This window comes from Canis lupus, chromosome 11, assembly GCF_003254725.2.
Source record: "Canis lupus dingo isolate Sandy chromosome 11, ASM325472v2, whole genome shotgun sequence".
In the NCBI taxonomy this organism is placed as follows: domain Eukaryota; kingdom Metazoa; phylum Chordata; class Mammalia; order Carnivora; family Canidae; genus Canis; species Canis lupus.
The window spans coordinates 11,550,143-11,577,616 of NC_064253.1; the positions used below are offsets into that span (position 1 = coordinate 11,550,143).

Sequence of the window (27,474 nt, forward strand, 5' to 3'; positions counted from 1 at the left end):
TTCCTATCCATGAATATGGAGTCTCTCCATTTATTTATTCTTCTTTAATTTTGTTCATTAGTATTTTATAGTTTTCCTTAAATATATATTTACATACCTTATTAGATTGATACCTAAGTATTTCATTTTGAGGGTATTTGTCTTTTTAATTTCAAATTCCACTTGTTCATTGCTGATATGTGGGAAAGCTATTGACTTTTGTATATTAACCTTGTATCTTACAACCTTGCTATAAATGCTTATTCTAGGAGTTTTCTGTCAATTATTTAGATTTTTCTAATCAACAGTCATGTCATTGGTAAGCAAAAACAGTTTTATTTCTTTCCAATCTGTTTAACTTTTCCTTCCTTTTGTCTAATTGCATTAGGTAGGCTTTCAGTGTTGAAAAGTAGTGGTGAGAGAGAACATCTTGGCCTATTTCTGATATGAATAGGGAAGCTTTAAGCTTCTCATCATTAAGCATAAATCTTAACTGAGAGTTTTGTAAATATTATTTAAGTTTATGAAGTTTACTTCTATTCAGTAATTCCTAAAATAATAGTTTTCGTTGATATTCTCCAATGAAAGGAAACACAGAAGAGAATAGTAGTAAAAGAGGTACATGTAAAACATTTGGATGAGACATGTGAACTTAAAATCATTCTCAGAAGAACATTCTTTTTGGTGGTTTTCCCCCCCTTTGATTTCTGCCTGCTTTGTTGCCGACCTTGGTTAGCCTTGTTTGGTGTGTTCACTGTTGTTAAATCTCCATCTTTTACTAACTGTCTCCAATTCTCTTTTTAGACTATTTCAAAACCATGAACCGTAAATTTTTTTGGAATAATTACTTCGATTTTATGATACATGCCCTGCCCCAAAATGCAGTTAGTTATGTCTGATATTTATTTTAACTGTATTAAGCTATGATTTGTTTTGTGGTAAAACTTCCTGCAGTACTGGTACAGAAAACTTTGAATGCCTTCTGTGGCTAGACTAAAGTTAGCTTCTTACAAAAATATCCCTGCTTGGTTTCACTGGACTTTCATTCACTGGACTTTTTATTCATTCAATAAATTCCTGAGTGCCTTCCATATGCCACAATATGTGCTGTGCATGTGGCTTCTGGTGGACAAGACAAAGATCTCATCATGAAAGAGGCAGTTATATGAGCGTATAATAATATTAAGTTACTGTAAGTACACTGAATATAATTTGCTCAGGAATTTTGCACAGAGGGAAAGGCAGGTAGGTACTCTGAACTTAAGGTCAGGTGTAGATTTGGACACTTCATTAAGAGTTACTTCCTAAGTCACCCCCAAGGTAAGTCTTTAAAAGTATGTTTAAAGGATAAATACAACTCTCTTTTCCGGTTACTGCGGCGCGAGCTACCATGAGCAGCAAAGTCTCCCGCGACACCCTGTACGAGGCGGTGCGGGAGGTCCTGCACGGGAACCAGCGCAAGCGCCGGAAGTTTCTGGAGACGGTGGAGCTGCAGATCAGCCTGAAGAACTATGACCCTCAGAAGGACAAACGCTTCTCGGGCACCGTCAGGCTTAAGTCCACCCCCCGCCCCAAGTTTTCTGTGTGTGTTTTGGGGGACCAGCAACACTGTGATGAGGCCAAGGCAGTGGACATTCCCCACATGGACATTGAAGCGCTGAAGAAACTCAACAAGAATAAAAAACTAGTCAAAAAGCTGGCCAAGAAGTATGATGCCTTTTTGGCTTCAGAATCTCTGATCAAGCAGATTCCACGAATCCTGGGTCCAGGCCTGAATAAAGCTGGCAAGTTCCCTTCCTTGCTGACCCACAATGAGAACATGGTGGCCAAAGTGGATGAAGTGAAGTCCACCATCAAATTCCAGATGAAGAAGGTGCTATGTCTGGCAGTGGCTGTTGGCCACGTGAAGATGACGGACGATGAGCTTGTGTACAACATCCACTTAGCTGTCAATTTCCTGGTGTCCTTGCTCAAGAAGAATTGGCAGAACGTCCGGGCTTTGTACATCAAGAGCACCATGGGCAAACCACAGCGCCTTTACTGAGACCATTTAATAAATCCTAGTGCTACCGTTAAAAAAAAAATAAATAAATAAAATAAAGGATAAATACAGTGAATTAGTTGGCATAAAACACAATAACCAGAAACCACTCTAGATATTTCAAACAGCAGGAAATGAAAATAGGTATTAGTTACTACATTGCTGGAAGAGCTAGAACACTAAACTAAGCAAGATGAAGATCTCCAGTCCTGAGATCAGCAAAGGCAGAGAAGCCCCACCACTCCAAGGGTTGAAGGGGGCAAAAGAAGGAGGTCTGTTACATTTTCAATTTAGGGTAGTTATGCCTTCTATCACAATTCAGAATGATGCTAATAATGCCTGCCTTGTAGGAGCTGATGACATGTAGGAGACACTGCCTATTGGAGGGTGTGTGTGTGTGTGAGAGAGAGAGAGAGAGAGAGTAAGAGAGAAAGACAGATAGACACCAAATTCCTTCTCTCTACCCTCTAATCTTTTGCCTAGGCTTGCCCTTGGCCAGACCTACCAGGAAGCCAGTCAGCTGGCAAAAGAGCTTAGGAAACACAACAATCTGAGAGAATGGATCTGAGAATAAATAGGCATATGATTGCACTATTCATTGGCAGATGAAAAGGCAGAGGTGGGGATTTGGACGTTTTGAGGTGGTCCCAAGAGGAGGAGGATATACACAGAGTTTTCAACATAAGCCCAGGATGTGGAACAGCATGGGATATGCACAGAATTTCAATGTCCTTAAGATTTCCAATGTGAGTCAGAGATTCATAGGAGGCCCCCAACATGATTGGCTCCTTGTGACTGGTAGAAGAACTGGCTGGCTGTCTCCTAGGCAGTGGGAAGACACTCAACTGTTTTCAGTAGGCCATCTTTATGTTTTAAGTCACTTGGACAGTTGTGTAGACACAGAGAATGATTTTGAAGAATGAAAGTGTACTAATATTTTTGCCTTTACCTTTGTCATTCTCTATTCAAGCAAGAAACAGTGAGAGAAAGCTATAGTAAGAAATAGAAGAATGGAAAGGATCAAAATGTAATTGACAGGATGATTGAATGTCAAGAGAGGGAATGGGAAGGACCAGGGATGATATCCAAGTCTCTAACCTTAGCTGAGCAGAGGGTGATGGTGTCCCAAGTAAGGCTGTTTGAGTTAGAGGCCTGTGGGACATCCAAAGAGGGATACCAAGGAGCAGGTGGCTGGCTGTACACTAGGGGTCAGCAGTTGAGCAGGAAGTGGACCAAGACTTTGGACCCACAGGGAGAAAAATATTGGACCTGTAAAGGAAAAAGAGAAAGAATGTAAGGCAGGTCCAAAGGTTATTGAATTTAGTATTTAGGAGTTGATCGTGTTCTAAGTCATCTTTAGAGAAAAAAGCAGTACAAACTCAATTGTGGTGAGTTAAGTCAAAGGACACAGGAAAGTGATAAGTGTAAAAATAGATGTCTCTTGCGAGAAGTTTGGATGAGAGGGGAGAAAAGATGGAGTGGAACCCAAAGCCAGTTATGAGTTTTATCTGTAGTGTTGGTGAGACTTGCGGATGTGTGGTCAGGTGCATACAGCCAGAGATAGGCTTTTTCTTCAAAGGACTGAGTAGAGATAGAGACACGGGGTCTCAGGGCTGGAGTCAGGCCTGGAGAAGGTTGGGGGATTTTTCCACAGCTGCTTGCCAAGGAATTGAGCCCTGTGCTGCAAAAACCATGCATTTAGAAGCCCGGCCTTTGGCAAAAAGCCCATGTAGCACCTTCTACTTACAAGAAGAAAGCACCTCTGTGACTGCATGATTTTAGGACATAAATATTCACTGAACTAGTGGTTGTAAAACACTTTGCCACCTTCACCTTCAGACTTGGTTCACAATTTCACTGAACCTATGATCTCATACCCATGTATGTAAACAAAAATGTACACATGCATACAGAGATGTATACATTTGTATGCACTTGTATACGTACGCGTGCGTGCATACACACACACACACACACACACACACACAGCTAGATATATTTCAGTGTCCCTTGAAAACTCCATATTAGGAGCCTGAGACTCAGAGCAGATTTGCCTCGAAAAAGCTTTTGCGATCCATACATGATTGAACTCAGGGCTTCTGGCCTCAGATTCCTAGGGACAGCCTTTGTCATTCATAGATTGGCCTGGATATTGACAGATAGAGTCACTGCCGCCTCCACTCTACTTTCTGGTTGACTGGGCCTTTCGGCCTCAGATATCTGGGGACTTCTTCTCTGGCCCCTCTGGTGAGGTGCTGAGAGCTTTCTCCATGCACCATTAAGCTGCTTCTCTTATGTTGGCAGCTTCTCTTATGTTGGCAGCTCCTCTACTGCCCGCCTTCTGTACTCTGATGTCATGCCTTCCCCAGATTCTGCTCACAGAACTTTTCTACCCTTGGTTCTTTTTCCTTCTCATACACAGCAAGGAAAGGTACCACCGGGCAGGTGGACTTTTTCATCAAGGCCTAGTTCTCAAATTCTCTCATCTTTCACTGCGACCAGATTTCTTCAATCATTTGAATCCAGTATTTCTCCCCATTCTGACTCGAGGCCCTGCCAACCCATTGCTCTTTGGAGCCACACCACCCTGGGATGGATTCCTGATTCAGTTACGTATCAGCTGGAACCAACTGGGCCAGTTACTTAGGATTATTGGAGCTAATAATACCTTGTAGGTTATTGTGAGGATTTCAGGAGAAAAATGTGTATGAAGGATCCAGCTCAGTGCCAGGCTTAATCAATCTTCACTTGCTTTCCCCACCCCAGTGGCCTGGAGCTCTTACCCACATTTCCCAGCACTTAGCACACTAATATAATTAGCAACATTAATGTATCTAAAAGGCAATTACCATTTAATTGCTCTGACCCCAACCAGCCTGAAGTTCCATTCCATTCACTCTAATTTGGAGCTAGGGGTTTTTAGTCCTACTGGGGCTGGTCACAAAAATCACTGCCTTATAGAGAATTGAAAATAACTTCAGGCAGCCATTGATGACAAGGCACAAGATTTGGTAATTCTCTCCATTATGCTCTATATAAAAATGCAAATATCAATTTGCTCCTGGCCAGTGAACAAATCAGACAACTTCAAGCAGCAGCTCTCTGTGACTTGGTGAATTATGCTGCTTGGTTAGATCAGCCCTGCTTTCCAGAAGGCATGCCCTGCCCCATATGTGCTATATGGATCTTCATTGAGAGAAATCAGTGCCCTTGTGGAGATTCAGACTTAGAATCAAGTTTCAGGCATCTCTTCTTAGAAGACATTTATTTATATTACATACTCAATTTAAAGGAATAAATGCCCTTCCCTCAGCCTGCAAAGTTTGTTTATCTTAGCGCTACTGTGAGAACCTAACGTCCAATTGAAGGCGGCATGCTTTTTTCTCCTTCTCTGACCCAGCATTGCCTAAAGTAACAGCAGTCTCTAATCAAGGGGAACCCAAAGTACTTTGAGACTTTTGAATCCCATCTTTAATATTAGAGCTGCACATGTGCATTTGAGGAAACCTAGATTGCCCTAAGCCACACGGAAAGCATTTACATCTGAACCACTTTACATGTGATTGCGAACCCCAGGAAAATCTAAATAACTTTAGCAGTTGGCGATTTGGAAAACAGCCTGGGCCGTATAAATTTCCCCTTAGTTCTTTTCTGTTAAATCTTATGCCAAAGTAAATGGGAGCCGTGGAGAACCTTTGAACTCCTCAGGTCTCAAATGACCTCAGTGAAGCTGGATTGGCAGAAGCAGCGGTGCATTTCCAAGGCAGATCTTTCTCTTTCCCTCCAAGGAGTGAACACGAGACAGTTACCTTCCTAGGTGGAGGGTGCGGGATCGTGGGGCGTGGGCCTTCTCGCCTCTGCACCCCATCAGACCAGCTGGTGCCTCTGAGAAGTGGGCTTTATGCCGGGCAGGAGCACCTCGCTGCAGCTCTTGGGGATCCCTGGAGCTGGCACACAGGCTTCTTAGCACCTCCGCTTCACAATTTGGGCAGCTCTTTCCCCTTCTTGTCCCTTGCAGAAAGAGCTGTTGGAAGCAAGATAGATCCGAGTGCAGGACCACCAGGAGGCTTCCCATTTTCCCATTTCCTCTTTTGTGAATTGGAGATTAAAAATAGCCCTGCCCCTGTGAGCCCCATTTCTCTGAATGTTTCATCCTTGTCCCCCTGACCAGTTTATATTTATATCGTTATATTAATAACGATTAATAATTATTTATTTAAATGTCTTATGATTAATGTCCTAACAAATAGTATGTGTAATAGGACAGCATATATATGTAACATGTATTATACAGGAGTGTGTCCTTAGGACTAGACCATATTTTGCCTCTCGAAGGCAGAGGCAGTGGCAGTGGACCTTCCTCCCTAGAGTCCAGTGCCATGCTGGGCACAGGATACATTGTCAGTAATGTGAGTCCTATGATGGTAGTAGCTCTTCAGCCCTACTGTGCCCTACGTAGAGAAAAATACTGTCAGTCAAGACAATATTCACAAAAATTAATTTTACTTCCCTTGTATTTTTTTTCTTTATTTATTCATTAAAGACACACAGAAGGAAGCAAAGACACAAGCAGAGGAAGAAGCAGGTTCCCCATGGGGAGCCCGATGTGGGACTCGATCCCAGGACCCTGGGATCACCCCTGAGCTGAAGGCAGATGCTCAACTGCTGAGCCACCCAGGTGCCCATTCTCCTTGTATTTTAATGGATGTTTTTTCTCTAGAAATAACCCTGAAGGAAAAAAATAACACGTATTTTACACTTTTGCCCTAATGATGTTTGCTAATCCTTTGAAAGACAAAAAATATTTATGTCAGCATTTACTTTTTGGGGGAAGGGGGTGAAAGGCCTGGGGGGTTTCTAAAACATATTTTTACCCTTAGCCCTCAGCTCTGAAAAGTCAGTGTTATTTGCCATAAATTGTTACTATTTGGGCATATTTGAGAAATCGCGTCACATAGTTTCTTCATGTGTTATCCCCAAATCAAATCTTGAATTATGATTATAGGCTCATGATTTTATTTTGTCTGCTAGTTTAGGGTGGTTCTTCCTCGCTCTCCAAATTCATTCCAGGCATTCATTGTGCATCTTTAAACATGGTCAGGAATGGGTGGGACGCTCACTCCTTCTGGAGACAGCCTTTCTCTGCTCGCAGTCAGGCAAGAAGATGGAATATGTGGTGTGTTTAAAGATCTTTATGGATGTGGAAGTCTAAGTGCCCAAAGTGTGTGTCTTTGGAGGAGGGAGGACATTTACATCCAAAAATTTGCATGACTTGTGTCTTAGAAACCCAAGGAAATTCTTCTCAAAAGGAGTTTGTTAGAGGCTCTGCCTGTTGGATATTAGGGGAAGATGGAGAAGAGTCAACAGAAAATCCAGAACCTGACAGCACACATGTGGAGGCAGTGACTTAGAACCAGTGGTTTGGGAATCTGTGATATGTGGGTTTGATTCCCATCTCCTTTACTCGGTAGCTTTGAGCAACTTACTTGCCAGATTGGTCTTCAGTTGACTCAGTGAAATGAGAATAGTATTAGATATCAAATAAGATTAAATTTATAAAGGAACACACCAATGAAACGCAGTGTCTGTCCTGAATTGGTTTAAAATAAATGGTAGCTGATGTGAGCATTATTATTGTGTTATTACTGTTATTTTTATCACTGTTATTATCACTTGTATTATAAGAAACTCAAGAGTGTCTATTTGACAGATGCAAATAACTACTGAAGTAATGGATGTTTCAGGGAAGAAGGTGGTAGATTCTGAAGTGGCTACTGTCTTAGTAGGCAGTTAGGGACAAGGGGTTTATTTATATTTTTTAAAAGATTTTATTTATCTATTCATGAGAGACACAAAGAGACAGACACAGTCAGAGGCAGAAGCAGGCTCCCTGTGGGGAGCCCGATGTGGGACTTGATCCCAGGACCCTGGGATTATGCCCTGAGCCAAAGGCATACACACTCAACCACTAAACCATCCAGGTGTCCCAGGATAAGGGGTTTGATACACCCTCCACACTCCACTTCCTCCCCCACTCGCACCCCCTGAAAGCTTTCTCACTTGCTAACACTGCTGTAAGCCTCTTACACACACCCTTACTAAAGGGCTTGGTGTGTTCCAAATACTGATCTTATCCTTATGTAGATACAACATCTGCCAATTTCTTCTCTCTCTGAGCTGTATTTTACTCGGGCTAGTGTTGTCCTTGTATAGTATGGATACAGGGCATATATAATTCTTTCCCCTCACCGAAAGCCCTGATTCACAGCATTTGATAATATGCGTGGTGTCGATTCTCCCAGCATACCCAGTTTCAGGGTCCCAACATGAAGCCACTGAACACAGAGTTGGGAAGAGCTGTGCATGGTTGCTCAAGTCAGGGCAGGCTGTGTCCAGTACAGCACCGAGGCAGCCTGAAGCATAAGCCGTGACAGCATAGAGTGGGATGCTCAGCAGCAGAACCTAGACATAAATGCAGTAGAGGGAAAGTAGTTTGTCCCCGGGATGGATCATTATGATGTACTTGGCCAACAGAATTCATCCAGAAAGTGAATTAATGCCAGATTACCTGAATGACTTGTTTCAGGGCCAATTTTCTGTACTTGCTCTGTTATTCTCCAAACATTCTCAGGACAGAAATCTTTTCCTAGTTCTTCTGCATTCTGGGGGATGAGGAGGTAGGAGGTCATCACCTCCCTCCTTTTCCCACTCCCTCCCTCCCTTCTTTATTACCTCCCCTACTGCCTTTGAGAGTGTTTCCTTTCATCTCTTTTGTAATGTCAACAATGCCACCAGAGCTTCAGAAAAGATAATAGTATTCCTGCTTTGTGGAAATGGTAGAGGTAGTAGAAAGCTGCCGTACTTCATCAATCTGCCTCTCGTTACCGTCACTTGTAATTTGTCATCTTGTCATTTGGAAATCCTCTCTATTATTCAGACACCCCACTTCTTTGTTTATTTGTTTATTTTTCCCCATTAGTGGAGGCAGTAATTTCATCCACTGGCCACCTTACCTTTGCTGTCACAAGTTCCATTTTATTCTCTCCCCCAAGGGGAGAGAGTTGGAAACTGTACCACCTTGTATCTAGGAAATTGCATGATGGTGGCTATAAATAGATTTCCGAGAATTTTTAATTAAGTGATGATACCTAGAGCTTTTTCATCATACTTTGGTCCCTGGAGATGATAAAACAGACTCCTCTAGGGAAGCTGTTCTGTTTTTTGCCACACATTGTTGGAGCAAGCAGGACTCAGTTATAGGCCACCTCAGAACTGTTAGAATGATACCAGTTGATGTTTTACCAGCGACCAGTTTTGTCAACGTGGTGGATAAAAAGACCCAGGTCTCCTCGCTAAGAAGCTTTCTAAATGTCTAATGACTTCAACCGAAGATAACCGGTTTGTCACTTACCATGAGGCTGTCTGCAGACATGCTTGAGATCATTGCTTGTACCATCCTAATCCTTGTGAGCGTTGTTGGAAACGTGTGTTTATTTTATTCTACGAGGAAATGTATCACTGGGTGTTTCCAGACCTCCTTTCTTCTGATTTTCTGCCTTGTATTTGTCCACCTCCTTAAAAACTTGGTGGTGAATGTCATGAAAATTGTTTATTCTTCTGGTTTCATGTTGGATTCGGCTGGCTGCAAAGTTGTGCACTTTACAGCTGCCCTGACAACCTCGCTGGCCATCTGGTTCGTGTTATACTTTGCCTTGGTCTACCACCGGAAGCTCTACCACACTGTCCACCCCTTGAGTAAGGCTCCCAACCTGGATCATCAGGGGCATTCTGCGAAGGCGGTGTGTGCGCTTGCGGTGGCTGGGGTGGCAGTGTACATCCCGGTTTTGCTTTGCACTACAAAGTCGGAACACCGGAGGGTGGGAAATCAGACAGCCCCTTGGTCTCCTAACAGGCTTTACGTGAGTTGCTTCCTTTACTTTGGAAATAAGCAGATGGAGTTTTACTATGGGAAAATATTTTTGGTTCTGATCGATATTCTGCCTCTAGCCACCTTAGTCTTTGTCTGTTTCTGGATGTCTGTTCTCCTTTTGGAAAGAAAGAAAATGACATATGGCAACATCTGGATTGGAGATGATGATTCAGAAATTGAAATCCTTAGAGGGGCCAAGTTCAGTATTTTATTAATGTGGCTGGTCACTCCACTTTGGATTTCTCACTTTATCTTAGTCTATTTCTTAAAAGACTTGGCAGCCTGTGTCTTTTTTCCAGCTGTTCTCACAGCCCTTTCTTCGGGCTTCTCGGCTCTGAGTCCTTTCCTGCTCATGTTGGTAAACTACAAAGTGAAGTTGGTGTCCTTCTGTGGTGCCAGAGAGGAAAAACCCACACCTCAGCCTGCAGAGGTCATTCTTTCTCCATATGCTTAATGACAAAGAACTCAGGTTTTTTTTTTTTTTTAATTCAGTTTTTATTTTAATTCCAGCACAGGTAAAGTACAGTGTTCTGTTAGTTTCAAGTGTACAATACAGTGATCCAACAGTTCCATACACCCCCCCCTGTGCTCTTCACAAGTGTGCTCCTTAATCCCCATCATCTATTTCACCCATCACCGCCCCCCCACCCCATCCGCTCTGGTAACCATTGGTTTAAAGAACTTGCTTTGAATCCCTGGGAAAAAGGCCTTGATCCGGGAAGGTGCAGCTGAGGCTTCCCTAACCCTCCTTGCTAGGCGGTTTTTGCAAGGGGGCAAGAAGATCCCCTACTCTCTGAAAATAGAGCTCTGGGAGAAATGGCAAGAAGATAACTCGAACATGAAATTATTAAAAGCTAAAGAAAAACAGTCATTGGAACTCTTGTCATTTGGGACGATCCCAAGGTTTTTAATGTAGAAATTCCAAAGTGACTGAACAAGGGTCACAGTCTGGAAATAAACTCAATGTAACAAACGTATTAAGTATTTACTCTGTACGAGGTGGTGTATTCCAAAACAGCATATTGTTGAAACTGAGGATAATACTTCCTAGCTGAGTTGCTTGCTGATGGTACTTGACACTAATCTTGTGTTTTCATCTTCTGTTTTCCTTAACATGCTTTGCCACACATTGAAAATCATTACTTAAGTATGCAGTGTTCGGTTTTTGCACTATTAGTCATCTACGTGGGAAGCAGACTGTTAACTTTCCTTCCTCTAAGTGTCTTTAGTAAATTAGGAATAGATGAAAGCATTGGATCAAAGAATTAGTGCTTGCTTCATCATACTCTGCGTTTATGCCTAGATGTACAAATATTTGGTTACCGAGCTATTCTTGTTTAATTACCTGCATCTCAAGCTATGTTCTTCTTCAGAAAAAAGTCATTTATTTTATAGTTTATTTCCTCTTTTGGTTATTAAGTTGGTAAGTTTTAATTGAAGGAATTCTCTGACTTCTGGATTTGGATTCAATAAAAATAAACACATGATAATCATTATTAAAAATACATGGCCAGTGGGGCACCTGGGTGGCTCAGTCAGTTAAGGTCTGCCTTCAGCTCAGGTCATTATTCCAGGGTCCTGGGATCAATCGAGCCCCACACACTGGGCTTCCTGCTCATTGGAGTGTCTGCTTCTCCCTTTGCCTCCCCCCTGCTTGGGTTCATGCTCTCTCTCTCATAAATAAATAAAGTATTTCTTTTAAAAAGCCTACATGGCCAGGATTTTTTTTTTCACAGTTAGCCAGTATAGCCAGTTGGACTGCCTAAGTTTCAGTGAGTAATTATTTTAAATATTTTATAATGCATACATGTGTAAGCATTAGATTTTAAGTTAATTCTCATTAGATTCTACTTTTTTCCAGTTTCCTTCTTTATTAGTAGGCATGGAATTTATTGTGCTGTACTTTGAGTGACTGGATATCCCTGTATTGAGATTCTTGCTCTAAAAAGCCTGCATCTAAAATTATAAACCTGGATTTCATTAACAGGAGAAACTTAGAACATCTCTATTGCCATGAAGTGCCATGGAGAAAAGAAATTTTAAAGTAACCAAGGCCTAAATTTTCTAGGGTTTTGTAGGCGGGCGTCTGTCCCTTGTGTAGCACTGGGAATTAAAACACACACACACACACACACACACACACACAGAGGCTTAAGGCCTTCTAGTTTTCTGGGTGGTCTTCATGGGAAATGCTTAGTGGAGTCCACGGAGGCAGTTTAATCAGGAGGGCACTAGGCATGGATCCTGTATAATGAAGTTAACATCTGTGGACATGGAGGATGTGGGGAAGAGGTCACCATCTTTTAATTAAGTGCAGATGTAGCCAGGGCTGGGATGAGCTATTGATCTTAGTTCGCAGTTCTCAAATGTGGTTCTGGGACCAGCAGAATCAGCATCACCTGGCAAGTTATGAGAAATGTACATTCCCAGGCCTCTACCCAACCTATTGAATTGGAACTTCTTAGGATTGGACCCAGCAATCTGCTTTAATAATCCTTCTGAGTGATTTTCATGTGGGTTGAACTTTGAGAACACCAGTCTAAGGTTGCTCGAAAGTTTAATCTCTACAAACACGCAGAGGTAGGAGAACGAAGCCAAGATGGTAGACTCCTGATGGAGCCTTTAATGCTCTCTGTGCAGATTTCTGTTATGTCTACCTCTGTCGAAAAGGAGATCAAGATTGTCATCTGTATTCCATACATTCTCAATAATAATTTCCAAGCAAATCCACTGTAGAAATCAAACAATCTTTGCAAAATCAGGAGTAAAGCATGACCACTTCAGGTGCGCCAAAAATTTGAAACTTGGATTTGGATAGTTTCCTGTATGTATCTGAGTAAGAGATGCAGTTCCAAAATTACTCCATAGTTCCTTTCCAGAAGCGGGTGCAAGATGCAACTGGCTAAGGTCCAGGCTCAACTTCCCAGTGGTAGAAATGTTTCCCGTTCCTTCCCAGGTATTTACTTTTTGTTTGAGCCTCATTAGGTCATAGTTTTGTCCTTGTAGAATTGATAAGTTTTCATCTACATTGTAGAGTAAATCATATTTTCACTGAATGAACAACATCCCAGTTCTCTTTATAAATTATTTTCTTTTTTACTCTCTGTCAATTTCCACTTTCCTTTACTTGTGGGATCAGGGTGGCAGATGAGACAGGACTGGGAGGTCCAATGGAGATGGTCACAGCAGAACCCTGGAGAGGGGTCCGAGTAGGGTTAGGACTGTCCTGAGGTCCCGGCCCAGTTTCAGGGATGTTCCCACTGCCATCTCACACCACAGAAAATGTTTGTGTTAAGAGGCCAAGTCTTCCTCCTTGCAAATGCAGGGGTCCCATCTTTTGCACTCAAAAGATCCCTCCAAACCTCTAGATGAACAATTTATTGCTGGCGTGGTTGTGATCTCATGAAGCAACCTGTTCGATTTAAGCCCGTTCCAGTTGCCATTAGTAGGAAGTCTGCAGGGATTGGTATCTCTAAAACTTCCTCTTAGATCTACTCTTGGAGTCGAGTCTTGCTTTTACATGGTGGCTCTTTGTGGTCATGGAGGGAAAGGAGATTCAGTTCTCTACGTTAGATGGTTCCTTAGCTGTGCCACATGAGACGGAGCTTTCCAACCACCAGCTGTCCTGACTGCCTTACTTTGTCTTGGTACAGAACTGTTTGCCTTTGACCTTCTTAAGAAGTGACATCCAGAACTGGACCCAGTATAATATCTTTGTGTTTGGGAGTATGTCTATTTTTTCCTGTTATACATCCTTTTGTCTTGTGCAGCTGCTATAAGCATGGATTCTTTTCAAAAAGAATTTCAAACATTAAATTTATTTTAAATCTCTCTTTCTCTCACATATACACATACAAATTTAAAAGTACCTCTACCTCTCGGCTGAACTACTAAGGTCTTTTCAAGCTCTGAAGTCCTAGTGTAAGTTGGTTTGTTGTCAGCATGTAGATTATAGAAATAATGAAATGACTCCCAAATCATTTGCAAGAATTTTAAACTACAAGCAAGAGCTCAAAACTACCAAAAGACCAACCTTTGTAGGGATTTGTCAGAGCAGTCCTGACCTCCAGAATGGGGTTTTCTAGTACAGTGCTATCTTACTTGCATTTTTAATAAGACCTAAAGGAAAGATGGCCATAAGCATTTGTGTTCTTTGAAGTGACATCAAAGTATTAAACCAACTGGCTGTGGAACATAATATTTTATGGACCAGTTCAGGGATCTCTCTGGGTAAGGGGTGTTAGGTACACAAAGATCTGTACATTTTTCTCTCATGATGATGATCATGCCTACCATTTTTTCTGTTTAGACTCTGCTGGAGAGGGGAAAGAACAATTTGTTTGGCATTACAGTTTGTAACCACCCAAAGCGATTCAATTAAGGACTAAGGATGTCTATGGAGTTCTGACCCAAATGGTTCAAAGACATGCCCATGTTTCAGAGCAATCTGGAGGGCAAAGCAGAGGAGTCTCAGAATTAGTGGCAAGTCGCTGTCTGAGCTGCTTTTCTCCTTTTTCTCCTCCTTAGAAGTATTTAATTTGGGCCAAACATTCCTGCATTTTCCCATCTGTAAAGTAGAAAGGAGATGACTGCAAATCATGGTACACACACTCTGCTTCCTCACAGACTTATAATAAATAAAGTTATATAAAAACAATTAAAGATGACTTGAAAAAAATCAAATGTCTAATACAGGCAAAGCATTACTTTTACCTCTGTAGTTTTGACAAGCTGGAATAAGGGAAAGAAGCAAACTTAACATCAAAAGCTCTGGCTGTGTGTCTGTGAGGCAATTCCAGATCCTCTCTGAGCCTAAATTTTCTGATCTCCACAAAAGAATCATGAAGAGATTTGTCTTTCAGGACCTTTGTGAAATATAAATGGGAGAGTGTATGTAGAAAGAAGCACATAGGGCCTGGATATAAAGTTTGTTCCAGATGGGGCACCCAACCCAGACCCCAGGACAGAGCTTCCTTTGCTTCACTACTGTACTGTGGGCAAACAGGAAGTGCAGTACCCCTTCCCCAAGAGCTGGGGTAGGGTCAGTGTTGTCTCTTGTTGGATAGCAAACATTCACTTGTGTTTTCTCCAAACATGCCAGAAAATGTGATATTCCAAGAAAATGTGCTGTATTTACACTCTGACTTTGGAAATAATCCCGTGACCACCCCCAGTTTACCACTCTGGCCTTCACCCTTCCCAACTCCCTTTTTGCACAAAAGCAGCAGTAGGTGCAAAATCAGTGTTATCTATCTTACTGGCATAATTCTTGGCCTTGGCCCATGCTGTCACCACTGCCTGGGAGACCCCACACACACACACCCTGGGCCTCCAGCTCCCCTCACCATTCACACCCTTGTCCCTCAGCATTCATCTGAGACCTTATCCTTCGCAGGCAGGCCGCCTCATCTCCAAGGTCTAGATTGTGTGTCTCAGGCTCCTGTGTTTTCATTCCTCTGAACGAGGACCACATTTTATTGTGATGGCTTGTTTTCTTTTTCTTTTTTTTTTTTTTTTAAGATTTTATTTATTTATGAGAGACACAGAGAGAGAGAGAGGCAGAGACACTGGCAGAGGGAGAAGCAGGCTCCCTGAGGGGAGCCTGATGTGGGACTCGATCCCAGGACCCCAGGATCACACCCTGAGCCAAAGGGAGATGCTCAACTGCTAAGCCACCCAGACCTCCCCCTGCTTCCTTTTTAAAGAGATGGCTTGTTTTATTAACCTGTGTCCCCTTATACTATATGCCCCACACTGGTGTGGAGAGTGTGCACATGGAGGTAGTCCCTAAATGAGGAAGCAAGAAGTGGGTGAAATCTCCAGAGCATGTGCTCCCTCCCCTCCCTACCTTGTATTCTTCTTGTCTCTTCTCCACTTGCCTCTTTCTAGTAGAAATGTCTTGCCTCTGTCATTTTTCTGCTTCAGGACTAGGCATTTAGCAACTGCCATGCTTCTGGCCACTGTTGAATCAAAGAGTAAAAGAAACTGAATCCAACATTTGGAATGAGTTGCTTCCTTGCCAGCCAAGCTACCGAGCCAACTGGGGACGGCATTTCATATATTTCACTTTTTTCCACCCGTGCCTTGCAGTCCTTAGTTAGTGATTTTTTTTTTTTGGAGCTCTTGTTATATTAAAGGAAGTAAATCCAGTATCTGTGTGCAAGCTTGCAAACTGAAAATGTATCCCAGTACAGATTTGGCTCTTGGTGTGTGTGCGTGTGTGCGTGCACAGGGGGGTAGGCTGCTCTGTTTTCCCAAGTACTAGTGAATTAAAGAGCAAAGAAAGAAACTGTGATGCAAATCGATTGAGGTTACCTCATCGCCGAAAGTACTCTGCTCATTTATTTTGACAAGCCCAGCTCCAGTTTAATTACCAGGCCTTCGTAGTCAACTGGTAAACGGAGCACTAGTGACTTTGGCAGGAGAGGAGAGATCTGTGTAACACGAGCCTTCGGAGTGAGTCCATGCCGACTCCTTGTAAAATGGAGCGAGGCCCTACGTTTCAGGAGAATTTCAGGAGAGCAGGTTAAGTAATGTGTGACTGTACTCACAAATCCGTGGGCCTTTTATGAGCCAAGCACCCCGGAATGTGTACATTAAGTGAGTGTAGCTTCTTACAGAAGGTTTGTTGGCCATTCCAAGCTTTTTCCACTTAATGATGCCATTAGCCACAGATTTTGGGAAGTCTTCATGTGGAATTACGTTTAGAGTCAATTTTCAAGTCAAAACAGAAAAATTATAAATGTCACCTGAAGATGATCAGTATAATACAAGAATGGGGTAAGGCTATTTCTTGCAATTGCTTGCTTCCTTTTTATTATCCATTTGGACCCATAGTTCCTTTGAGCTCTTTCCCCAGACTGAATCTTCCCTGGAAGGAAGTGGTTGGGCCATCACTGAGGTCCCTTATGAGAGGGTGACATGGTGTTGATAGACCCATTAGGGCCATGAGCCCCTTCTGTACAGTTTAATAGGCACTGGGGGGACTTCTGTTTTTGGCAGTTTATCAAAACTCCATGAGGGTAGAAAAAAGTCCTGCAGACATTGTGTACAATTGGTGCTCGTTGTCCTTTATCTCCTCTAGCTGAGCATCTGCTCAGAGTTTGGGTGATGTTTCTCCCGATACCTCAGGCACATCAAAAAAGAAGGGAAGGTGTCACCAACAGCTTCTGCACAGCATACAGGTCCCAGTCACCTAGCCCTGTGTCCCCACAGTCTAATATGTTCTTTCTTTTCTTTCCTATAAATTTTCCTACTGAGATTGGTAGCACTCAACCATTAGAAAATATTTTCTTTATTTCTCTATCCTCCCACTCACTATCTAGCTTAGATCTTCATTTCTCCCCGCCCTTAAAAAAAGTTAAACACAGAATGTACCTGCCTAAGCAATTAACAACTTGAAAATTGCTAACATCCATGAGGACAAAGGAAAAGCCCTGCTGAGCCTGAAATGGAATTTTAGTGAGTCACCAGTACCAAAGGTAGACAGATCTTGGAAGAAGGTCTGTTGGGGTGAAGGGGGCAGTAATACAAAAGAAAGCCCTTGTGACCTCAGAGAACCTGGTGCAAGTGACTACAGCTTGCAGGGGCAGGGCTGATGGGGATGCAAGCACAGCACAAATTTATAAATGACGGGGTTTTGAGATCCCAAGGCCAACTATAAGGCATAGCAATAAAAATCTCATGTAAAGGATTTGCAGCAAGACCACCCTTTTTGGGGAGGCTGAGAAGTATTTTTCACCTCAGTGTAAACCCACTCTGTGGGCTGTGCGTGAAGTTAGCCGTCATGTGTCCAAGCTGCTAGTCTGGCCAGAGGGAGGATGACCTTGGTTGTCTACTGGCCTTGCACTTGACAGCACTTGTGCCCTTCCCTCTGGTCACAAGAGCAAAGGGAAAATCTACAGCAGCCGTCACAATGAAGCAAGAACCCTTCCTTCCTCCACTTGTAAAATAAAGGAAACGTAATCCCCACCTTGCAACATTTTATGACTTTTGTGAAGGTTTTCTTTTCTGAATCCTAGGAGAGAACATGGAGGCTGTGTGAAAGTATAAATTATAATGAGCTGGTAATTTATTTGGAAGAAATTTTATTGTTCCTGTTGTGGCATGAGAATTTAAAACAATCTTAGAATACAAATTTGATCTCGGAATACAGACGAAGTAAACATTATTTGGCAGGAGGCACGAGTAACAAAAAGAGGTGACTATGATACTTATTGTTTAATGCTGAATTTCTTTGAAGGCTCAAACACTCACATTCCCCCGAAGGTGGGGCAGGGCTCCTCAGTGAGGAGAGCCAAAGAAGGGGAGCTGGTGAACTGGGAGCCCATGCCCATCTATGAAGCTGCTTAGCTCCAGCCAGTTGTCACAGGGAATGTAGATCTGTGTTGGCCAGAGCTTCAGATATTTTTTAAAGCAAAGCAAGTAATCCAGAATTTTATGTGAAATCACCCAAGGTCTACAAATTGGCAACTAACTCAGTTTTTTTGAAAAACACTGCTAGGGCCAGACACATCACATCTGTGGGCCAGACTCCACTCATGGGCCTCCAGTGTGTGCCCTCTCTGGCCGTGTGTATTCCCTTCAAGCATGTGGTCAAGAAAGGGGGCCCTCTGGCTTCCAGTGTGAGGTGGGATGTGGGGCAGGATGGTGCCACTGGGGCAGGATGAAAAAACCACCTGCAACCCAGCTCAGTTTCCTTATCCTGTTGGATGATTTTCAGCGGATGTGGAAGCCATGTAATGACCACTGGGACAGCTGGGGTCTCACTCTCTACTGAAAAGGAGCAATGAATATTGGGACTGTGGCCAGATTGGTGAACCATAGGGATTGCTGCACTCTGTAACTGGGGAGGTTAACTCTTCCAGGGTGGCACCTTGAGAGAGAGAAGCCCTGAAACCAGACAAGAGGAATTGAGTGGTAGAGAGAATAAAGCATTTCCAGGAGATGGCTGCATGGGAAAGCCCGTTAGGAGAGGAAGGTTGTGGATGCTATGGACCCCTTTGTCTGAGGCTGGACCCCCCAACCCACTGCAATAAACATGGGCAGTGGCCCAGCTCTTCATGAGCTGGAACCACTGTAACTCTTGTCTTCTGGTCTATGGAATAAAGACTCTCACTACTATCTCAAAGTCTAAACACGAAGATCATCTGCTTTAATGTCATGCTTTATATTATCCACTGGCTATGTCCCATTAGAATGACTGTGCTAGAGTGGATATTGTTGTTTATGTTATCAGAACACCTCAAAAAGGGGCTTGATGATTACTTGTTAATTTGTCTCGTTAAGATGTGTTCATGTGCATTTTATATTTCATCTGTATGTCTATATATTTAAAGATCCGCTCGATCTTCAGTTTCAATACTTTTTCTTGCTTCGTGATTCTTTGTTTCCGGTGATGTTGTTTTTGCCTGCACCCCATCCAGACACCCACATCATCTTGTGCTCACCAAAACCACAGGAATAGAGTCTGTAGGTCAACAATTCATCGTGGAGTATGGATGTAGTGAAAAGAAACTAGATTAGAAGAAAGTTGGCCAGTTGATGAGCTAGAATCCATGTAGTCTAGATTGTCTCAGAATCAACCAGAATGGAAGAGAAAGTCATTTTGTGTAATTTGCAAGTATGAGTGTGCATTTTTTTCTCTGAAAATCTTTGTGAGGATTAGAGGAAAAGTTACATGTTTTTGTACCAAGCAATTTGCTTAAGAATCTACTTTTAAATTTCCATAAATAATAAAAGTCCTGGATGTATATGTATATCTAAAAAGTATATAACAAATACAATAATATGTAAATATATAAAACATTAATATTATTCAACATCATTTATTATTAAAATGATTATAATTACATTAATTATAATTATATATTAATCATATGTAATTAGTATGATTATGTAATAATATTATGTTAACTTTAATACACAATGTAATCTTGATATATAATATTATATATAACAAATACAAATTGATTTCATTTCATTTTAAACCTTAATGTGATTTCAAAAATTACTTTTTTTTTTTTTTTTTAGAGAGAGGGAGAAGGGGGAGGGAGGGGCAGAGAGAATCGTAAGCAGTCTCCAAGCCCAGTGCAGAGTTCGACTCAGGGCTCTATCTCACAACGTGGAGATTATGACTCAAGCCAAAATCAAAAGTCAGACGCTCAACTGACTGAGCCACTCAGGCGCCCCTGAGAGAGCTTTTAATATTTATTCTAAGTGGATAATCTCATTTGAACATGGTGGTAGCATCCTAATCTTTTCTTGGATCATTTCTATATCCACTATAATTAAAAATATATAAAAATGGTACATGCTGTGGGAAGAGGAAGAGAAGAAACACTGGAAATTAAGTGATGGTTTTTTTTTTTTTAAGTGACGGTTTTGAGGTATGAAGGGCAAGTGATTTTTCTCTCATTTTTAGTAATTAAGTGATTTGTGCAGCTTAAAAAAAAGAAAAGATCTCAAAATGGCAAAGCAGTGCCTCCAGAGTAAGAGTTTCCTTTTCAAAAATAGTCATTTTTAAACTCTTGATCTTATATTAATTACACCCAGTTTCATCATTAATTAAACTCATTTTCCTCAGCCTGGACTTCTTTTCACTTTCCAGTAATGTATTCCTTAGTCTTCTTATTTCTCTGTCTAATCAAGATAACCCTTGATTAGAGAACTGAAAGGGGAAAGAATAAATTATTTCAGATGCTCAATTCTGAGCACCTCAGACAGTTTCTATAATAAGAAAGACCAGTTAGGGTAAGGGGACCCTTGTTGGCTCTGTGAGTCAGCTCTGCAGGAGATGCTGTGCACTCAGGCACTGCCCGGAGATCTATATCTCTGTTCTTGACATCTGTAGGTGCCACTGCCACCACCAATGGTGATGATGATAAGTGATGGGAAAGCAAGCTGGGAGGTGATGTATCTTCCTTGACAGATTTAAAGGGTTGCTACAGGCAGCCCTGAGGCAAGTGCTGACGGAGGACATTCTGGCGCCGGCCTCAGGTCACAGTCAGGCAGAGCTGTGAGAAGCCCGGAGCCATGTGGAAACTCTGTGGTTTACATCTATGCCTGGATCCTTCTTTTTGAAGATGGGAGAAGCTGGGGGAAAGGGTGAACTGGACGTTGGCCTACAAAATCTGAAGTAGCCATTACAGTTGGTTAGTTGGTCTCTGTCTTGTACTTGGGTTATGTTTGTGGGGATCCAGTGCTTACTGCTCCATGCTCGGCTTCCAAGGATATGCCCATAGTAAACATCGGGATATGATGAATATCCTAGATTTTGAGGCGTGCTCCCCATCACCAAAGCCCTGCTTTCACCCAGGGCGTGGTAAGTGCTAGGTGTGGGCTGGGTGCATCCTAATACTGGTCACTGGGGAAGCAGCTGATCTCAGTCACTGCCTTGGCACAAACAAGTGAACACAGATGAAGTGAAGCAAAGGACCTGGGGTGCTCCCCAGAGAGCCCGAGGAACTGAGCTCCCTGCTTCCAGAAAGCCAGGCAGGGACATCAGACAAGCAAACGTATGCTTGAAGGCAGCACTAGCCCCCAGTTACCCCACTCATTTTTGTTTATTTAACTATAGATGGGAGTTTGGGTTATAAGACAGCTAACTCATTTGCTTTTCTTTTTTGCTTTTGTCTTTTCCAGGACTTTTATAAGTATTTGACTTTACCCAAAATGTGCAAAGAGGAATAATGGAAGCACCTGAATACCTTGATTTGGATGAAATTGACTTCAGTGATGATATATCTGTAAGTAGCACTTCTTGCAAGCGATGCTTCAGGAGATACTGCTTTCACCTACATGGGCTGCTTTTTTATAATCTGTATATCCTAAACTCTCCCAATCATGTTTAGCAGTTGACAGCCAAAATCCCATGTGGCAGACAGTGTGGTTTGGGGGTCTACTGGACTAAGAAGTGAATCTCACTTGATTGTGTGTGTGTGTGTGTGTGTGTGTGTGTGTGTGTGTGTGTGGTGGGGGAGGGGTGGAGTGGGAAAGACGGTTGGCCTTACTGAGCCTCCCCTTCCTAATAGGTTTCCTTGTTGTCAAAATTATTCATTGAGTAAACATATAAAGTGCCTGTGGATAGCCCGTGATTAACCCTATCAGTGATAATTCCCTTTATGTGATTGGCTTTGCCACAGCCAGCGTTCTCTGGAGTTCACAAGGACACGGAAGGCCAAATTATTAACTGATGAACAATAAGAGGAATCCTTCCAGTCATTTTAGGTATCAGTGCACAGGTTGGATGCTTTTGGGAAATGCTGAGAGAGTCCTGTGTTGATAAGGACTGGACCACCTGCTCTCTGAGGCCCTGCTTAATCCTGTAAAGCTATGGGCTGGTGAGCTGCTTCATTCCCACAATAGCCACCAACTTCCTGCTGCCTCCAGCTTACCCCACCGTGGCTCTGAGGGGTCCTCTCTGTACAAAGCCTGGCTAGAGCTGATTGTGATTTACCCTGGGCCACACAGTTAATTCTGCCACAGGGGCCAACTGGCAGCCAGGTTGGTTTCTCAGCCCTCAGCTGGATTGGAATGATGGGAAGGTTAATGTTTCTGAACGAGCCGTATAACTTTTCTTCCCAGCACCTCCATGGTCTGGAAGCTACTTTCCATCACTCTCTCAGGGCATGGAGCTTTGGGTCACCACTAGAAATGGTCTCAAAAAGCTAAGCTTCTTTTCACACACCTCTGGCAATGGAGTAATTTCTCTACTTTGGTATTCATTTTGAAGTAAAATTTGCATTATCTGTAAGCACTGGATTACTAGGGTGAGTCTGATGAATGACCTGCTTTATCTGACCCTGGATGAGTTTTTGGGTACCAGGGGAATGTAAATCTAGCCTCTCCTTGTTTTAGCTTCCAGACAGTCCTTATTGATCCTCATTATAAGAAGAGGAAACATGCATTATGATTAGGAGTTCAGAGTAGCTCTCTTAGCTTTGATAATGAAAAATTTTTAGGAGCATAGGCTTTGGGAGGCAGCAGTCAGCTCCCTCCTTTGCTCTGGCCTTTGCTGACTGTGCATGATAACTTCGCCTCTCCCAAGATACCCACCTAACATTTAAGGCTGTTTTGAGGATTGAGTGACCCAATAATATACATGGAGCACTTTGCTTGGCATACAGTAAGTTGCTTGTAAAGTAGCTTGTGTTATTATTTCAGTGAATAATAACAATAATATTTACATGACCAACGGTGAAGAAAGAACTCAAGGGAGAGAACCAGGCATCACGTCAGGACTTTTTTTTCTTTTAAAATACAATAGAGCATTTGTATTTACAGAAGAATCATCTGGCGGCAGCCTATAATTTTGATGAATTAGGGATCTCCGCTTGAAAGATAATAAAGCGTGTTAAGCAATAGCTGGCACCGTTTAGCAAGTCAGGGATACAGAATTATGTAAGAGTCCAGCTTCCACAACTTGACCACTTCGGAAACATAAATAAAGATAGTCCATTTGTAATTGCGTAGCTGCCCTCAAGCCTTTCCCCCATCCACTTTCAATAGGTTTCTATTGTTTGGATCTTTAACCTGCCTTCACAATTAAATCAGAAGGAAAGAAATGGCAGCCATGGAATGGTTGAAACAGTAATGGGTGCGCACTTACTGATCGCTCCCTTGAGGAGAGGCAGGATCTTGTTGAATCCATGCAACAGTCCTGGGAGGTAGAAATGTATCATGATCTTCATTTTACAGGTGAGCATACCAAAGCATGGAAGTGTTGCCCATCTTGTCCAGGGCCACCCAGCTCACTGGAAGCACTCTGTCTCTGGAACACCTGCTCTGGGTGCAGTACTTGACTGCCTCCCTGGATGAATATAGTCTACTGCAGTGGTCTTCAGGGTTGAAGATTTTACCCACTCCCCAGGGGATCATTTGGCAATGCCCAGGAACATTTTTGGTTGTCATGGTTGGGGAGGGGTCCCACTGGCATCTAGTGGGTAGACACCAGGGATGCTTCTGAACAATCTAAAATGCACAGGAAAATCCCCTGTAACAAATACCTGACCTACAATGCCGGTAGTACTGAGGGTAAGCAATCCTGTTGCGTTTTTTTTTTTTTTAACCACATGAAATTTTAAAAAGCTCTAATATGGCAACCTCTATAACATAGCAGATTATTTTATAATAGCTCTGTTGGATCCAGGCTCAGTCCTTTAAATGTGCCAGGACTGTATTCTTAGATACTAACTTTTTGGAGAAAGCAGTGATGACCTCTTTAATATTGAAATGATTGTTCTCTGCCTGTTTAGGTAAACTAGCAGCAATAAATGTTACAACTGCTTTAAGAGCCAAATGGAGGGACGTCTGGGTGGCTCAGCGGTTGAGCATCTGCCTTCGGCTCGGGGTGTGATCCCGGTCCCAGGATCGAGTCCCACATCGAGCCTCCCTGCGAGGAGCCTGCTTCTCCCTCTGCCTGTGTCTCTGCCTCTCTCTCTGTTCTCTCATGAATAAATAAATAAAATCTTTTTTAAAAAAGCCAAATGGAGGCTATTTAGAAGCTGACGTTTGTAAAAGTAGGTGTGTTCAATTTGCTCATTCACTGGCATAAAAAGAATGTAGTCAGTCCCCCATAAACATGCCATTACTTTCAGGATTCCATAATCTCCATCTCTGACAGCCCTGACGTCTCTTCCCTGGTTGAGTGGTGGCAGGAGTGGGGAGGAAAATGCACAATACATTTGAAAAAAGATGTTTACCAAAAAGATGCCCAAGCTCACAACTGCTCTTCTTCCTCTCTAGCTGTGGCCCTCTGACATCATCTGTTGTCTCTGTCTCATCTTTTTCCCCTCTGGTCATGAGCCTGGTTCTTGTTTTAATTAAAGCACAAGCTGTATGTTGGTTCAAAATAGCAACTAAAACTTTTTTGCCTTTACCTAATGAGACAAAACCCAGAAGGCAATCAAATTATTTTGAAGCTTCCCAGACTCCAAAATAACATTCATCCTTCACAAACAGTGGGGTTTAAACTACACGTTCTTGTAACCCTGCCATCTCAACAGAGAGAACATTGCACAATCCCGGCAGGTCTGGGAGGGAGATGACGACACATAGAAACGCCACAGTGCAAAGCAGGGCTTTCCTGTCTCTGCAAATGGGTTTGCAGATTTCTTTCTTAACTCCTATGGAAGCTAGACCGCTCTCTTAGAGAAAGAAAAATGCGCCTGAATATTATTTTACCACAGGGTTCTTTGTAGTCATGGTGTATATGTTTTATTAAGAAAGGCCAGGGACACCCGGGTGACTCAGTGGTTGAGCGTCTGCCTTTGGCTCAGAGCATGATCCCGGGAGTCCTGGGATCAAGTCCCACATCGGGCTCCCCCCTGGATGCCTGCTTCTCCCTCTTCCTGTGTCTCTGCCTTTCTCTCTGTCTCTCATAAATAAATAAATAAATAAAATCCTAGAAACAAAAAATACAAAACTGTATGACCACTTTTCCTTCCCCTTTCTGAGCGACTTGGAGTAGGGACTCTGGACCAGTCCACAAGATGCCATCAGGTTTCCACATTTGGTACCAATGTGATTGCAAATTGCTGTTCAAAAATAATGGCATTGGTATATGTTATAAATAAAATATAAAACAAGCTAAAGAAAACACAGACAGTTCTCTTAATTTTATTGCACTTGGGCTTTCCCATCTGTAAATGGTAATAATGAACTACCTGTTGCCCTGAATCTTATGGAGAAAATATGAAATTTTATATATGTATGTATATAAATACATACACACATATTTATATAATACACACATAGCTCTACACATACTTATATGTGCATACGCACATACACATGTAAATACACACACAAGTAAGGATATACTCTCTTCCTCTATTCAGGAATTTTTTTTTGCCACTTTTCCTCACCACCAGGACTCCAACTTTGGTGAAAGATCACATTTTGTGACAGCCTATTTTGTGTGTGTGTGTGTGTGTGTGTGTGTGCGCGCAAGTCACATGAGATCAAGACAAACAAGTGTCCTTGCTCTTCACCATCCCCTTTAAGCCAACCCGGAGTAATAGCACAGAATTATGTGGATTCATCTCCCTAAAGAGACTGAATCATTGTCTGATAGGAAAATAACTTCTTTTTTTTAAAGATTTTATTTATTTATTCATGAGAGACGCAGAGAGAGGCAGAGACATAGGCAGAGGGAGAAGCAGGCTCCCTGTGTGGAGCCTGAAGTGGGACTCGATCCCAGGACCCTAGGATCATGCCTTGAGCTGAAGACAGATGCTCAACCATTGAGCCACCCAGGTGTCTGGGAAAGTAACTCCTATGGCAAACAACTCTCCTTTCAGTGGGTTTTCACATTTTTCCATCCTTGCACTAAAATACCTGCCACCCTCTGGTTTGTGTGCACCACATTTTACTCAATGTAAAATACTAATGCTTCCCAATATTTCATTCCATTTCCACAAAGTAATTTCGTAGCAGCAGGAGGCCCCAAGAAAGGGCATGGGGAGCTTATCAAGTAGACTTAGGCAGAGAGTTGAGTGGGTCAAGAATACAGCTTTTGCCCCGACTTTCAGAGCGAGAAAGAATGTGAAGTTAATCAAGGTAGAAAGAACCTGGCTTGTCTCTCTTCTCTAGCAAGAAGTCTACCTGAGTTAGATCCTATCATGATTGCTTCTGTGCTTCCTAGAAGGTGACCAAGATGCTCTCACGCGGCCTTGGCCCCCTTTTTACCATCCTGTCCCTCAGCCCTGCCCTTCTTGGCACTCACTTGCTCTTATCCACACTAAAACTTTTCTTAGGGCTTCTTGGTACAATCTAGTTTTATTAGGGGTCCACATGTTCTTTTTGCAAATGTCCTGTGTTCAAGTCTAGATTACCTTTCACTCCTCCCTTTTGCAGCCTCTATTACCAAAAGCCTCCTGCCTTGTTCTGCTATCACATGTCATCTGTGTTCTCTTGTATCCTAACACCTGCCAGCAAAGGAATTAAGAATAATCTAATCCAGACAAGATGAATTACATGCTCATGTCCCATAGGTAGTATAAGAGCCCAAGACCGGAACCTGGGCCCCCAGACTCCACATCTTGGACCTGATACCTCTTCCTGAGAAGGTGGAAAGCAGCCTTATAGAGTGATTTCCAAGAATGAGCAATTGCCAGATTTTTTTTTTTTTTGCTCTTCCCTTACTCTGCAGATAGCCCTCAAAGATCTTATCTTTCCTGCTAGTGAGAGCATGTATTAGATTCACAGTACAGTTAATTTACACAGACTATTTACCTCTTATGTATGGCTAAATTTTATGCTGATCCACTCAACAACGTGCATTAAACGTTTACAGTGTGCCAGGAGCAGTTCTAGGTGTGGATGAATGACACAGGCTTGATCTATGTTCTCAGAGTTTACAGGACCCTATCATAACAATTGAGCCTATTATGAAATGTCAGGTTAACTTAATAGAAGGTCAGATTTAATTACAATTTCAAGCTCCATTCTTGACAGTCTTTATATTCCTCTGATGATTGATTATTGGCTCACAATTAAAACTAGACCATCACTGAATCATAAC

General features: G+C 42.4%; 2 protein-coding genes across 4 annotated transcripts in view; both read left to right on the plus strand.

The window, feature by feature from the left end:
- Positions 1 to 401: 401 nt before the first annotated feature.
- LOC112650535 (60S ribosomal protein L10a) lies at positions 402 to 24,437 on the plus strand. The gene is made up of 3 exons (XM_049116002.1): positions 402 to 6,698; positions 21,594 to 21,697; positions 24,206 to 24,437. Exon 1 carries the CDS (start codon positions 1,370 to 1,372, stop codon positions 2,021 to 2,023), a length of 654 nt encoding a protein of 217 aa, XP_048971959.1. The 5' UTR covers positions 402 to 1,369; the 3' UTR covers positions 2,024 to 6,698; positions 21,594 to 21,697; positions 24,206 to 24,437.
- LOC112650533 (synuclein alpha interacting protein) overlaps positions 21,589 to 27,474 on the plus strand; it is a 74,364-nt gene continuing 68,478 nt past the window's right edge. For 2 of the 3 annotated variants that reach the window (XM_035696860.2, XM_035696862.2), the window contains exon 1: positions 21,589 to 21,697. In XM_035696860.2, the coding sequence (XP_035552753.1) occupies positions 21,641 to 21,697 (57 nt within the window). In that variant the 5' untranslated portion in view covers positions 21,589 to 21,640. The remainder of the gene's footprint in view (positions 21,698 to 27,474) is intronic. The other variant, XM_049115996.1, reaches the window with a different exon arrangement.